The sequence below is a fragment of the Lissotriton helveticus genome, chromosome 1_1, assembly GCF_964261635.1.
Source record: "Lissotriton helveticus chromosome 1_1, aLisHel1.1, whole genome shotgun sequence".
NCBI classification, from domain to species: domain Eukaryota; kingdom Metazoa; phylum Chordata; class Amphibia; order Caudata; family Salamandridae; genus Lissotriton; species Lissotriton helveticus.
In genome coordinates this window covers 1,328,111,299-1,328,124,979 of record NC_136057.1, presented here as the reverse complement: position 1 = coordinate 1,328,124,979, position 13,681 = coordinate 1,328,111,299, and the positions used below count along the sequence as shown (strand labels likewise).

General features: G+C 44.3%; 1 protein-coding gene across 3 annotated transcripts in view; it reads right to left on the bottom strand.

The window, feature by feature from the left end:
• LOC144823654 (dehydrogenase/reductase SDR family member 4-like) overlaps nt 1-13,681 on the bottom strand; it is a 302,940-nt gene that overhangs the window by 148,128 nt on the left and 141,131 nt on the right. For 2 of the 3 annotated variants that reach the window (XM_078682356.1, XM_078682348.1), the window contains exon 4: nt 10,021-10,122. The exons of the other annotated variant lie outside the window; for it this stretch is intronic. In XM_078682356.1, the coding sequence (XP_078538482.1) occupies nt 10,021-10,122 (102 nt within the window). The remainder of the gene's footprint in view (nt 1-10,020; nt 10,123-13,681) is intronic. 3 annotated transcript variants of the gene reach the window in all.

Below are 13,681 nucleotides of genomic sequence, written 5' to 3'. Positions count from 1 at the left end.
CACTTTTAAATGTGTTGTCTACCTTTTGTACAATGTCAAGCTGAGTTTTGGCGCTACAAACCTTGGCAAGATTCCATTTTCTACCACATGCTCTTCATATCACATTTCTAGCCATGCACTTGGTACTGAAGCAATATGACTGGGGGCACCACTTCGATAACACTTAACCATCCTTGTATTAGGCCCTGGGGTGACAGGGGCTGCTCGCCAAGTATTGTTAGGTTTGTTGGGAGGATTATTGTGTGATTTTGTTGTAGGTTTCACCATCTTAGTCTCATCAACAGATGCATGGACATCAGGTACCTTAGAAATATGTTCTTTTGACAGTATGGCACTGCTACCACGTATCCATTTTGTTAATCCATAAGTCTGTGTTCTCTAACCCCTATAGCTATCTGAATCGCCTCCTCCAATGTAGGAGGATCCTTTATCAGTAACTTTTCTCTCAGCCTCTTCTTATTGGTACGTCTAACTATTTGATCTTGTATAAAGAAATCCCCCAACCCTTCAAACCGGGATGTTAGAGAAAGTCCCCTTAAAGCGGCAACATAAGTTGCAATATCTTCATCCACCTTTTGGACATGACAGAAAAATGTATGTCTCTCTAAAACAACATTGACTTTAGTAGTAAATCGTATATCCAACATTTGTATTGTCATCTCATAAATGTTATTTGTCTGACTATCACCCATCCTCGTCGCCAGTGTAAAGATCCACTCGCACGCAAAGTAAGAAGATTATTATCTTTTATTGAGCAAGATATAATTACAGGAACCTCCAGCTCTTCCTCCCATGTTCTCAGGTCCAACCACTCTTTTCTTCAATGAACACCATTGCAGTCTAGCAACATGTTCTAAATGCCATTCCTATGAAGTAACACAAATCGACAATTGGGCCAGAAGTACTGATTCCCCTCTTAATTACGTATTTCTTAGTGGATCCTTGAGGTCCCACTTGTATTGAGCTGGATTTTCCCTGACCCTGGAGTTATTAGTACGAACAGTATTAGTAATTTTGGGGGTGAGGAAAATCTGGCTCATATATGGTGTAACTCATAATGAGGGCCTACATGTGCTCTGCAATCTCATATGTCTTTTGACCTCGGGTCAACCTTTGTCTGGTCTGATTAGCACACCTTTTTCTTCCTCCAGTACCCTGCCACCTCTTCCCAACAAAAATAACTCCCTTAATAATAAACAGTCTGATTCATCAAGCCAAATTGCGCTCGCAAAGGGCCAGATTCTGAGAATCTGGCCCTTTGCGAGCGCAATTTTTGCATTTGGGATTCATCATCCCAAATGCAAAAATCGGTAATTGCTAATTCGCTAAATTGCGAGGAATTACATTTAAGGAATCTCTATTTGAGATTCCTTAAATGCAATTCATGAAGCATTTAAAAATTGCGAAAATGCAATTTTGGGCCGCTATTTACCGAGAGGTCAGACCTCTCGGTAAATAGCAAAAACGTAGAAAAATACTTTTAAAAGCATTTTTCTAAGTTGCATGTTGCACACACACATGTCCTTTGGACATGTGTGTGCGCAACACCTGTTTCAATTTGCATTTAAGGGGTGCTACAGGGTGTCCTTTGGACACCCCTGGCACCCTTTAAATCGCTATCTTATTTGCGATTAGCTACTCGCAAATAAGGAATGTGTAGGAATCGCTATTTATTTAGCAATTCCTACATGAATACCGTTTTGCGAGTCCTTAATAGCGATTCGCTATGAATCGCTATCAGGGGCTCGCAAAACGGCCCGTTGATGAATAAGGCTGTAAGTTTTGATGAGCTATTATTATGACTCACAGATTGTATACAAACCTGATCCTTGGATCACTCGAATCTTGTATATAGTTCACAATGATTAGAACAGGGGTTTCCAACCTTTTCTGTAGTGAGAGCTAATTTTGATTAGTGAAAATCATCATAAGCTACTGAAGGCTAAGCAACTCACTCATTGTTATCAGGCACCCCCATTCGCATCTTCATTGACTTTAGGCCTAATGCCCATAGAGCAGGATACTGTGTACAAAATATTTTGACTAGGGGCACTATGACAGGGCTGCCATATGTGTCAGTGAGTATGTGGTTTTTGTGGATGTATGAACATATGTGTGTATGAGGGGAATATGTGTGTATGGGTAACTGAGAGTCTGTGTTATATGTAATTGTGGCACAGGACACCTTTCACCACATGTGACACTATTACATGTATAACACAAACATAGGACTATTTTTTTAAATCGGAGAGATTTAAAGTGCAGAAAAATGTTCTGCAAAACGTTTCATAATATGGAAAAAATTTCTGCATTTAAAATAATTAATGTATTTTTCAGTTATAAATATGGCACTTTGTCGACCTGCCATGGGAGCAAGATGCTTGCTGTGTGTAAAGGTGACACTTTGAAATGGGAGAAAATCAAACTGAAAAGTTATCTTTATGTTTACATGGACTTCATAAAAATCATCATTTTAATTTTCTCCCATTTCAAAGTGTCATTTTTACAAACACAGGGCATCTTTCTCCCAGTGGCTTGTAGACACAGTGCCATATTTATAACAGAACAATACAAGCATTTCTTTACACGGAAGGAATTTAAAGTGAAGAAACATGCTTCATAAAAGATTAAAACGTAATTGGCTCAATTTAAAGTGTGGAAACACATTAAGACAATGTTTCATTGAAATATTTTTTAATTAAAATTTCTCTAGTTTAAAAAAGTGACTGTATTTTTCAGTTATAAATGTGGCACAGTGTCTACTGGCCACTGGGAGCAAGACCCCTGCCGTTTGTAAATGTGTCACTGAAATGGGAGAAAATTAAATTTAGGAGTTAACTTAATCATTAAGGTAAATTTTATTTTTTAACTTTTTCCCATTTAAAAGCATTCATAAATATAATTGTGTTCTTAAGCTTAAATATTGAGTTAAAAGAACTTTAATTTAAAAGCTAAATTCCTCAGTGCTTCCACTTCTGTGCCCCAGCCTGTGTCATAATCTGACTGAACCCAGCTCCTTATCAGGCCCTGCTAATTGGAGTCTGATGGTAATAATGTAAAATAATGTAAATGTCTCATATGCGGACGACACGCAGCTAGTGGTTGCACTGGCGGAAGGTTCTACCCTGAATGCCTCTAGGTTCAGAAGCGGCTTGATGGCCGTGGCTGAATGGATGACTTCTAAATATTTGCAGCTAAATGCAAATAAAACTGAAGTTTTGCTAATCGGCAAGAATGCAAGCCTGTGGGGTGAGCACTGGTGGCTAAATGCTGTAGGATTCCAGTGTTACATGCTGTTTTGACCGCGCTTCACGCAGGGTGCGCTGTGGGGAAGTGCTTTGCTTCGTTTCTCTGCCCTGCCGGATTACTGCTTGCGGAACCCGCTGCGCGGGTCCCGCTTCGCTGAGGCCACTGCCCTTCTGCCTCTCTGAAGGATTTTTTACTGCCAACTGCGGGGACCTGCAGGGCTGCGAGCGTGTTGTGGGCGCAGGACTCCAAGTCCCAGGAGCGCCCACAACTCCCAATCAACATCAGCTGGGACGCTCTCCCTGCAGGCTCCTCCCCTGGATTGCTGCGAGGCTAATAAAGCTGTCCGCCCTTCTACTCTGGTGGATTCCAGTGTTACATGCTGTTTTGACCGCGCTTCACGCAGGGTGCGCTGTGGGGAAGTGCTTTGCTTCGTTTCTCTGCCCTGCCGGATTACTGCTTGCGGAACCCGCTGCGCGGGTCCCGCTTCGCTGAGGCCACTGCCCTTCTGCCTCTCTGAAGGATTTTTTACTGCCAACTGCGGGGACCTGCAGGGCTGCGAGCGTGTTGTGGGCGCAGGACTCCAAGTCCCAGGAGCGCCCACAACTCCCAATCAACATCAGCTGGGACGCTCTCCCTGCAGGCTCCTCCCATTCCTTTTCAACTTTGGCTAGTATATTTAGATCTTCAGCTTCCCGCGACGCGGGAGGGCGCCAGGAGAAGCCCGGGACAAGGGCGGGACCGTCTGTGGCCGTCCGGGGACGTCCGAGGACGGGACGGGCGACCCCACTAACATTTTTGGACTCAGACTGTAAGGTAGGCTTTTATTCATGGCGGCAAACCCTGAGAACTCCAGCATAGTGGGGTCCAGCAAAAGGACACTTGACAATTATTTCACTAGGGCTGCTGTGGATCTGGATAAGGATGATTCATTATCCGAACGCAGGATTGAACGACGTCGTTCTATCGAGTCCTTGAAAAATAGACCATTAATTGATCTGGCATCTCCACCCATTATATCGGACATTATTACTGACACACCCCTTGACGATCCATTGTCACTGGATGAATTCCCACTACTTCTTAGAAGCACTTCACCGCCTATGGGTTCCCTATTAATTGTTCCCTCACCTAATGTTTTGCTTCCATGTGTTCCTAGTCCCTCTCCAAATGTGGCCAATGTACTTTGTTCTCTACCTAAGGAGCAGCCGAAAAGGCTAGGTAGACCACCTACCACTTCTAAAACCCTTGGCCCTCCGCCTACTAAAAAGAGGAGGGGGTTAGGAGCTCCCCAAAGGGGCAAGCTCAGTCATACTGAGTTTGGCAAGACATCTAAACTTAAGACCTCTGGCGTAATCGCACCAAAAACTTCGGTACTGACTGATTCAGTGCCCACAGCGGTACCAACCCCAGACCCTAACAACATACAACCTGGTAATACCAGAGGGAGGCAAGATGAGGCTGTTTCCATCCCAAGTTTAGTGACTATTCCCCCTATTGATACTGAGCGGAATACAGTTGAGCAGTTGCTTAGGTCCTTTATGCTCCCGATTTTGGATATCTTAAAAAGGGTGGAGCACCGACTAGGCAACTTGGAGGCTCTGTACAATGGCAAATCAAGTGCTCCTATGACCTCTTTAATGTCTACCCCTGTGTCGACTATTTCATCACAGACTCCAACAGTTTCTGCTCCTATTACGCTGGCCCCAAATGACTCCAATAGTGGTAATAATAGAGTCGCTAAACTCCTTGCCAGTAATAAACAGGGCACTGTAGACCCCCCAAGGACTACTGCTAAGACAACTACTGTAAACAGTAAGTCTTCAAATAACAATCAGCAGAAAAACTTGGTCTCTCAACAGGCCCAGGCTCCTGCCCAAACAGCAACAAAAATCATGGCTCAGGCTCCAAGAGAAGCCCAGACGGGCGACGCTAATTCTAGTACTAAGACCAAGTATTTGAGCAGGGGGAGGTTTGTTAAGTCCACTAATGGTATCCCACACGGACCCAATGTAGAATTACCTCCAGAGTCGCTACCTTTTGTAGTTGTACTCATCGGTGTCCCCCCATTAGAAGCAGGCAGAAAGGAGGGCCATCCTCAACTTAAGAATAAGATTCTACATTGGTTAGGTCAAAATAGACCACTCCCATACTACATCGATGGGGAGATAGTCCATGTTAGACGCCTGCCCTGGCTAGGTACCAGGGAAAAAAACACTGAGGGTGACATAGTTGTTATTAACTTTAGGAACCCAGAAGCTGTTAGGGCTATACTAACAGGGCCCCCTAGGAATTTGAATACCGCTATAGTCCCACACGACCTAACTTACTTTTACCCAAGGTCGTATGTGACTCCTGCTCTTTTCTCTGGGGGGGTTCCAGACCACAATGGCATTAGGAACACTCATTTGCCTCCAACTAACAGCTATATGTGTCACTTTCAAAGGCCTCCCCCTCCTAGGAATAATTCAGTGTGGAATATAATCCCTGCTAGTGGCTGCAGCCAGCCCCCTGTGGGGCCAGAGTTTTTCCAGGGGAATAGAAACATGGACCACCTGATTCCTTTTACTCCACTGGAAACCTCGAATAGATATGGAGCCATTTCCGGCCTTGATGGCTGTGACTGACTCCCAGCTATGGCCGCCCCCCTTGCTAAAGATTTTAGTGTTGGTGGTGGGGGGCTAGTGGAGGAGGACATTCAGAGTGGGACAAGGTACTCAATTACATCCCCCCAACGTGGTAGTTCCCCCTCTAGCATAGATGATGACAACTGCACCGTAATTAACCATGAGATCTCTAAGGAACAGACGAATCTCGAAGTGGGTGATCCTATCGTGGAAATTGTTATACCCCCAAACCAGCCAGTTGAACAACAGTGTTCCAATAATAAAAATCTATTGTTGTTATCATGGAATGTGGCGGGTTTGGTTGTAAAGCTAGATAACATGGAGTGGTGTGACTATGTGGATAACCATGGTATCTGTATATTTCAAGAGACTTGGGCTAGGACCATTCAGCATAGAGTGGGTTTTGTAACTTATGCCGAGCCTGCAACTAAAGGTCCTAGAGGCAGACCATCTGGTGGACTGACCATATGGGTGGGTGTCCATCTTGGGTTTTCGGTTAAAAGAATCAACACCAATTCTTGTGACATCTTATGTATTCTCCTAACCCGCAGAAACACACCCAAAATAGCGATTATTAACATCTACCTACGTCCGGTTTCGGGGGGTACGGTTTCTTATACTTTAGAGTCCTTAACTGCACTATTAAACAGCCTCTCAACTGATACCAAGGTGATAATGGGGGGGACTTCAATTGCCATTATGAACCACTTGGGGGAGTCTCACAGTTAACAACAGATGAGGATGACGCTTGCCGGATTCCACCCCCAAATGTTTACCAAGTTAAAACTTGGACTCCCATGGCCATGCAGCTCACCTCATTGACATATACATTCTCACTTAGAGCTTGCAATGGCCGCTTCCCGGGGGACAGCCCAGGAAGGAGTACTTACAATGGAATGGGCCATTCATCAACAATAGATTATCTTTTGGTTAGTATGTCCCTATGGCACCTGATTCGATGTTTCCACGTACTCAATCGTGTGGAGAGTGACCATAACCCCTTGGTAGCAGAACTGGATGTGCCAAACCACGACGGGGAGTACCAAGAGGTTGATTTGGTCTCCAGTGCCATTAGGATCACACAGGGTGGTAAAAAAATTCGATGGTCTACGATTAAGTCATCGCCAGACAATCTGGCATCACTGTATAAAAGTGTCATTCCCCAGTTTGAGCGCCTTAATATATTGCATGAAAACGCCTACAATCCTGATAAAGACGTTAAATTTTTAACTATACATAAAGAATTAATGCTGACCCTAGCGGCTAGCTTTTCTAAACCGGCAAAACAGACTAACCGACAGGCTTGTGTCACAAATCCCTGGTACAACCAGTCCTGTAGGAAGGCGAAGATTACTCTAATTTCCGCCATCAAATCAGGCCACAGAGCAACCATTATGGCTGCAAGGAACGCCTATAAGAACCTCCTTTCTCATGCAAAATCTGAATGGGAAACAGAGAAATGGAAGGCCATCAAACAGGCATTAATAGCGAAAGATGCCCGAACCTTTTGGAATCTGGTCCACACTGGGAAGCCAGAAGGGAAGGTAAAGATCGATCCTAACATTGCCGAGGAAGCCTGGTGTGCATACTTTGGTGATCTTTACTCTAGCACTGCTTCCCCCTATAATGCATTACCTATAACGCCTTTGAGACCGGGCCTAGAATGCCCTTCCCCCCCCTTTACTATGTCGGACGTTACACTTGCAGTCCGAGGGCTAAAATGTAATAAGGCCCCATGGCTGGATAAGATCCCTGGTGATCTTTTTAGAGATGAGCCGAAGATCTGGGTCCCCTACTTGACCGTCATATTTAACGCTATTCTTGACGGTCAAGAGCCTCCAAGTACTTGGCTGGCGGCCGAAATTATTCCGATTTATAAAAAGGGATCTCCGTTGGCCCCGTCAAACTATAGACCAATTAGTCTTATTGACGTTACTCAAAAAATCTATGCCAAACTGCTTTTGCAACGCTTGCAAGATTGGATTAGCGAGAATAACATCCTCTCCCACCTGCAAGCAGGGTTCCGTGCTAAAACATCGACCATTGACCAATTACTACGGCTCCAGGTTCTTTACTGGAAGCATGTGGTGATGGAAGGGGGGAGCCTCTACCTGACATTTGTGGACCTCAAATCCGCATTTGACATGGTGGACAGAAACCAACTTTGGAGCATATTAACAACAATGGGGATTCCACCCTATTTATGTCTCCAATTTAAAAGACTCCACGAAGGAACCTATGCAAAGGTTCGTTATGGCAAAAACGGCCAGCTAACAAGAGATTTTCCCATTGAGAAGGGAGTTAGACAGGGATGCGTACTGGCCCCTACGCTATTTTCCCTTTTTTTAAATGGCCTTGTTGATGACCTAATTAGTGTACAAAACAGCGACGCCCCTAACTTAGCTGGTGGTAAATTTCCTGCACTCATGTTTGCAGATGACACCCTGCTGCTCTCAAAAACATCTATGGGGATGCAGCGGGTGTTAGACCAATTTACCAAATTCTGTAGGGACAGGAATTTGGTAATTAACATAGACAAAACAAAGTACATGGTGTTTAATGCCACTGCAACTAATTGCCCTCGCCCGACAATGGATGGACGAGCCCTGGAAAGGGTAAATAATTTCACTTATCTAGGCCTGACCTTAAACGACAAAATGAGTTGGGAAACCCAAATGACTAAGGCTAATTTAACCCTTTCTCAGTCTATGGGGGGTATCCTTAAAGTGCAGAAATCTTGTGTCCATAAGCTAGTCAGTGTACCGCTGGAAATATATAAGGTTCAAACCAGATCATCCACCCTATACGGGGCGGAACTCTGGGGCCACTGTCCAGCGAACGAGATTAGTATAACAGAGAATAAATTTATTAGACAGCTGCTCTCCTTACCAAGTAACACCCCCCTAGTTCCACTAAGGTTGGATATAAATCTGAGGCCTATTGCAGAAGTAATTGCCTCTCGCCCGCTTCTCTATTGGCGTAGATTGTGGAGTGTCCCGGAGCTTGAGTGCTATAGAGAAGAATTAAAGATTGTGATGGCACGCCCGGGTGTAGGGAGGATAAAGTGGTTATCTTTTATAAGGGGGCAGGCGTCTAGGATCGGCATGGAGAATCTCTGGTCCAACCCGGAGGACACATGCAAATCCATTTCAAAGAGAACCCTGGCTGAGTCTATAAAATATTATAACTTAGAAGAGGTCCTTCGATCCGCCAGGCCTTCTAGTCTCACTGACAGCTTTTTGGATTCCAAGAATGTCTATAGCTTTGAGAAAGAATTAGACATTATAGAACCTGTCTTAGCAAAAAAACTGTTTTTACAGTTCAGATATGGTACACAACCCCTTCATTCTTATACTGATAAATGGAAATTGGGTTTAGCTCGTCCTTGCCCAGGTTGCAACGACCCAAATGAATCTTTAATCCATGTGATCTTGTTTTGTCCTGCTTATTCTGTTATCAGAAAAAAGTGGATCATACAGCTATGTGTGAATCTAGGAGTCAGGAACTACATAGATTATTTTAGAATTTTAAAAACTGATACTAATGCACTGATAGTTACTGCTATTGCCAAATTTTTGTTTTCGATGTGGTTAATTAGACGAAGACTGATTCGTTTGTAGTAACCTACTTATTGTAAGTAGACTGCTGTGTCTCAGTAACTAGTTCTTTATCGTGTTTTAAATTTTGTTACCTCATGTATTTTATTGTCTTAGTGCTTTTATCGTCACATTATAAACCGCACGTTAACTGACTTATTGCAAATATCCAAAATGAGATGTAACTGTGTATTAGTTGAGTTGTAAATGTATTTTTTTTATCTTCGATGCACTTTTATGGTTCATTAACAAACCGAAATAAAGTTAAAATGATGATGATTAATTAATTTCAGACGTCTCACAGCCAGCCCAGTACTTTTCAGGATGGATTCATCAGATGACTTTAAGTTTATGCTAGCAAAATTCCCTGTCCTTACATAAAAAAATGCATAGTCAAGAAAGCCCAACACTGTCTTCATGGGTGGAGAGGCAGACCAAGCATCCAACAAGAACATTCTCAGACAATCTTAGCAACAGACATGAGTAATAGGCAGGAGTACATGGAAAGCCGCTCAAAGGGCCAGTTGTACATCCATGAGACAATACCTTACCTTTTCCCAATGATCCTCTGTTGAGTCTAAAATATGCCCGACATGGGGGTTAACTCCAGCATTACAGATTAGTATATCAATCCCTCCATACTTCTGAAGAGCCTAATTTAAAAAAATGAAGCAAATCAGAGTTGTTCTTTCTCTTGGTGTACATTTGTTCAAAATAAAAAGCCACTGTGAATTAGATAAAACAAATGGCTGTGTTGTAGCATTTGCGAAAATATGCAAAATGTGCAAATATCATGTGAAAATAATTATTTTCATAATCAGTGTTTTAATGATTCATAGAGTGGTAGCCGTTGAACTAATGATGTTGCACCTGGAACGAGTTTCCCAGGTCACATAGAAGTGTAAAACAATGCTATGAATAGTTATGTCACTTTTTTGTGTAATACATCATTATTTTAAAATGGATGTAGTTTATGGTGTTCTACTCAACTTGTCTCTGTCCATTTTCAAGGACTTCTACTGGAAGTGTTAGTGTAGTCGTGTGAATCCTATGAGTTATTGATTAAGAAATGTTCCATTTGTGCTGTACATCGCCGGAATGCAGATGATGAGGGAGCAAACAGAAGATTTCTCTTACCTTAAGAAATGGGTTAGTGCTAAAGATTTGGGAAATTAAGCTGTTGCCAATGTGACCTTAACCATAACCCTATCATACTGAATTTGCAGAATTTATTAATAGTGATATTTGTCTATAAAACCTTTGACTTTCTCTCTTTCATTGGGATGTTTCTTAGAATTTTCATTGAGGATTATTTTGCTATTTTACTTGCAGGTGCTAGCCATGCTTCTCTTTTGAACTTGCTAATGGGATGCTGTCAGTACTTTGACACTTAAAATGTGTACTTAGCTTCAGCCTAACTGGGTGCTATTAAAATGTATGATTTTTAAGATTTATGATTGAGCATTCAGCTGTACTTCTGTAATTGGGCCTTCATGGCATTTCAGGATTTTTCTCTATACTGAAATGTTACTACTTTGTAAATGATGTACTTTTTGCCTAATTTTTGATCTGCAACTCATTTCTTGTTCTCTCAATAATGTATTCTTTCCAACTCTGCTAAAATTGTGTTTTCCAGATGAGGAATGTAGCCTCTAACTGTAGACACTGGAGCCATAATATTTTGCTAAAATATTGAGGAGATTAAACATGGGGGTTCAGGTGAATATTGTGGTAAGGCTCCCACAGCTGTATGTCACAAAGTGTTGGCCAGAATATTGGCCTGCAGATATATAATGACCACAATATTGTTTCCCAAACTATTTTCAAGGTACTATTTTTAACTCCATAGTGACAATATTTTGGTAATACGGTGGCACAAACTTTCTCCCAGAGATCTCTCATGACGTTTATCACCATTTAAAAGAGTTTCCACCACATAATCTACACAGTGTAGGGTCACAGCAATTGATTAATTGACTCTTTCAGGCTAGGATATTCTTTCTGATTTGTTCTGGCTACTAAGGTAAACAAAATATCTGATTTAGTTGGCAAAAAATAGTGATCTTAAAATACAACAATCAGTGATGTTTTGTTCTCTTTGGTCTCATTCATCTGTTTCAGTGAACTTTTTTTTGATTTGGGAAACCGAGACAAGATATCAACCATTAGTTCTTGGGATAGGGATATTAAACATTTGGGACCAGAATGGTCAAACTATCACTCAACGCAGAGCAGCAGCCAAAAATGCTATGCTGCATGATAGAGAGGGAGTAGGAGAGCACCGTATAGACATATGGCACCCTCCTTCCTCTCCCTAGCGACGTGTGCCATGCACGCACTTTTGTGCTGTAGTGCAAGTGCACAGGTTGTTTACTGGAAGGGTTCCCTTTCAGTACAAAATACTATACCTAAAGAAGTTTTCAAACTTTTACTACTTACAGTACAGCACACATGCAGTCGGAAAAGTAAGGAGAAAGTAAAACACTTCTCCTGTTAACGCCTGCTTTCAAATGGCATTAATTTGTGACTCAAAACTCTGTCTCAGATTTTTGGTAGATAGGTGTTTGCGTCAAAAAAGGGGAGCGTGGCTAACTGCCGAGCGGAATGGTCACTTGCTAGAGTGGCTCTCCGCCCTTCGCCACATAAATCCGTTCATTCATCCGCTTCTACATGTCGAGATACCCTATAAAGATCAGGGGTCTCTGCTAAACCAGTCCAGGTGCGCTCTCCCTGGTTTTTGAGAGCCTGGGAGGTATAGAAGTCGGTGAAATCCCTCCACTAGCTGCGGCCTTCCTGCGGATAAAATGGCAACTGGCTCCGGAGATGACTTCTGAACGGCTGCGATCTGGGGCCTTCTCGGCCGATCGCGTTACTGGCTGGGGCCGGTGAGTTGCGGTGGAGCTATCGGAACACTGGGGCGGATCCACCTGTTCCCCTGCTGAGGAGCGCCCAGCCTATCCTGGTTCTGCGGGTGGAAATGGAGAGCTGCTGCTGTGTCGAGAATTGCCGCGCCTGACGACGCCTCCCTGCGGGGGCCGTCTCTAAGACCTCCGCTCGTGACTGTGGCCCACATCTTGCTCCCACCCCCTGTTCAAGACTTTGCTGGCTATCCGTGTGGTAGCTGGGGGTGCTGACCTGTGCCCCGGGGGCGCAATGAAGAGCCTTGATCCTGCTTGCCTACACCTGCGGCCCATGCAGCGCCATCTTTAGGGGACCTCGCCTAAGTGACGCCATACATCTCGTTGCGAGACGGCGACCACACCACCTGGCCTTGCCCTGTGCCGGCTCCCCGTCAGTGTCTCTTATTTTTCTCTTCATGGCCTGGTACACCCCTGCCTTCCTCGAACAGACCTTGGCCTGTGTTGCTCCTCCATCGGTGCCCCGATCTTGGGTGACCAGCCCTACACTCACGTCCGACAGCGGAGATGTGGATGCAGCGGGGACACGATCCATCTTTGCCGGTCTGGTCGGGTCTTCCCTCCAATCAGATGACTACCTTGGGTGTGGAGAAGGGGCCTGCTCCCGCTTGACTGGACTTAGATCCCGCGCCTGCCTGAGTCCGCCTCCGCTTTCAAGTAACTCTGCTGACTGTTGGCTCGGAGGCTACCCCTCATGGCTTAAACATATCGTAGCACTTGCCTGGATGACTTTGCTCTTGTTCCTTGGCCTGGGATCCCCCAGCCTGCCCTTGGTGTCATTTGGTCTTTGGATACCCGTTCTATTGCCCAGATACTTATTGCCCCGGCCAGAAACAAAGATCCTGTAGGGGAGTTAACGTCGTGGTTGCTGGGTGCTCTGATCTAACCGGCCTGACCGTACCCGCTGGGAAGGTAGACGACTGCTGGAAATGCTGTACCTGGCCCCCCTTCCCCCCTCATTCCTGTACAGTGGCCCGAGTGTGCTTGCTTGGAGACACTGAGACTGCCCCGTGGGGCCCACTTACTCCTGCACCTGGAAGCTGCCGATTTTACCTGTTCTTGTGGCGCACCAATCTGCCCTCTCCCTAATGGCATCCAACAGGGGAAACAGATCGACAACCCAGAAACAACTAACGATGTTCTCCTGGAGCCAAAACTCTGACACTTGAGGATGTGATGGAAGCCATAGCGGGAGTGCATACCTCTCTTGAGACCCGAATAGACTCTGTTAATATCGAGGTCACCCTGCTACGAGCAGACCTTCGCAAAATTGACTCCAAGGTCAAGGGCGTGG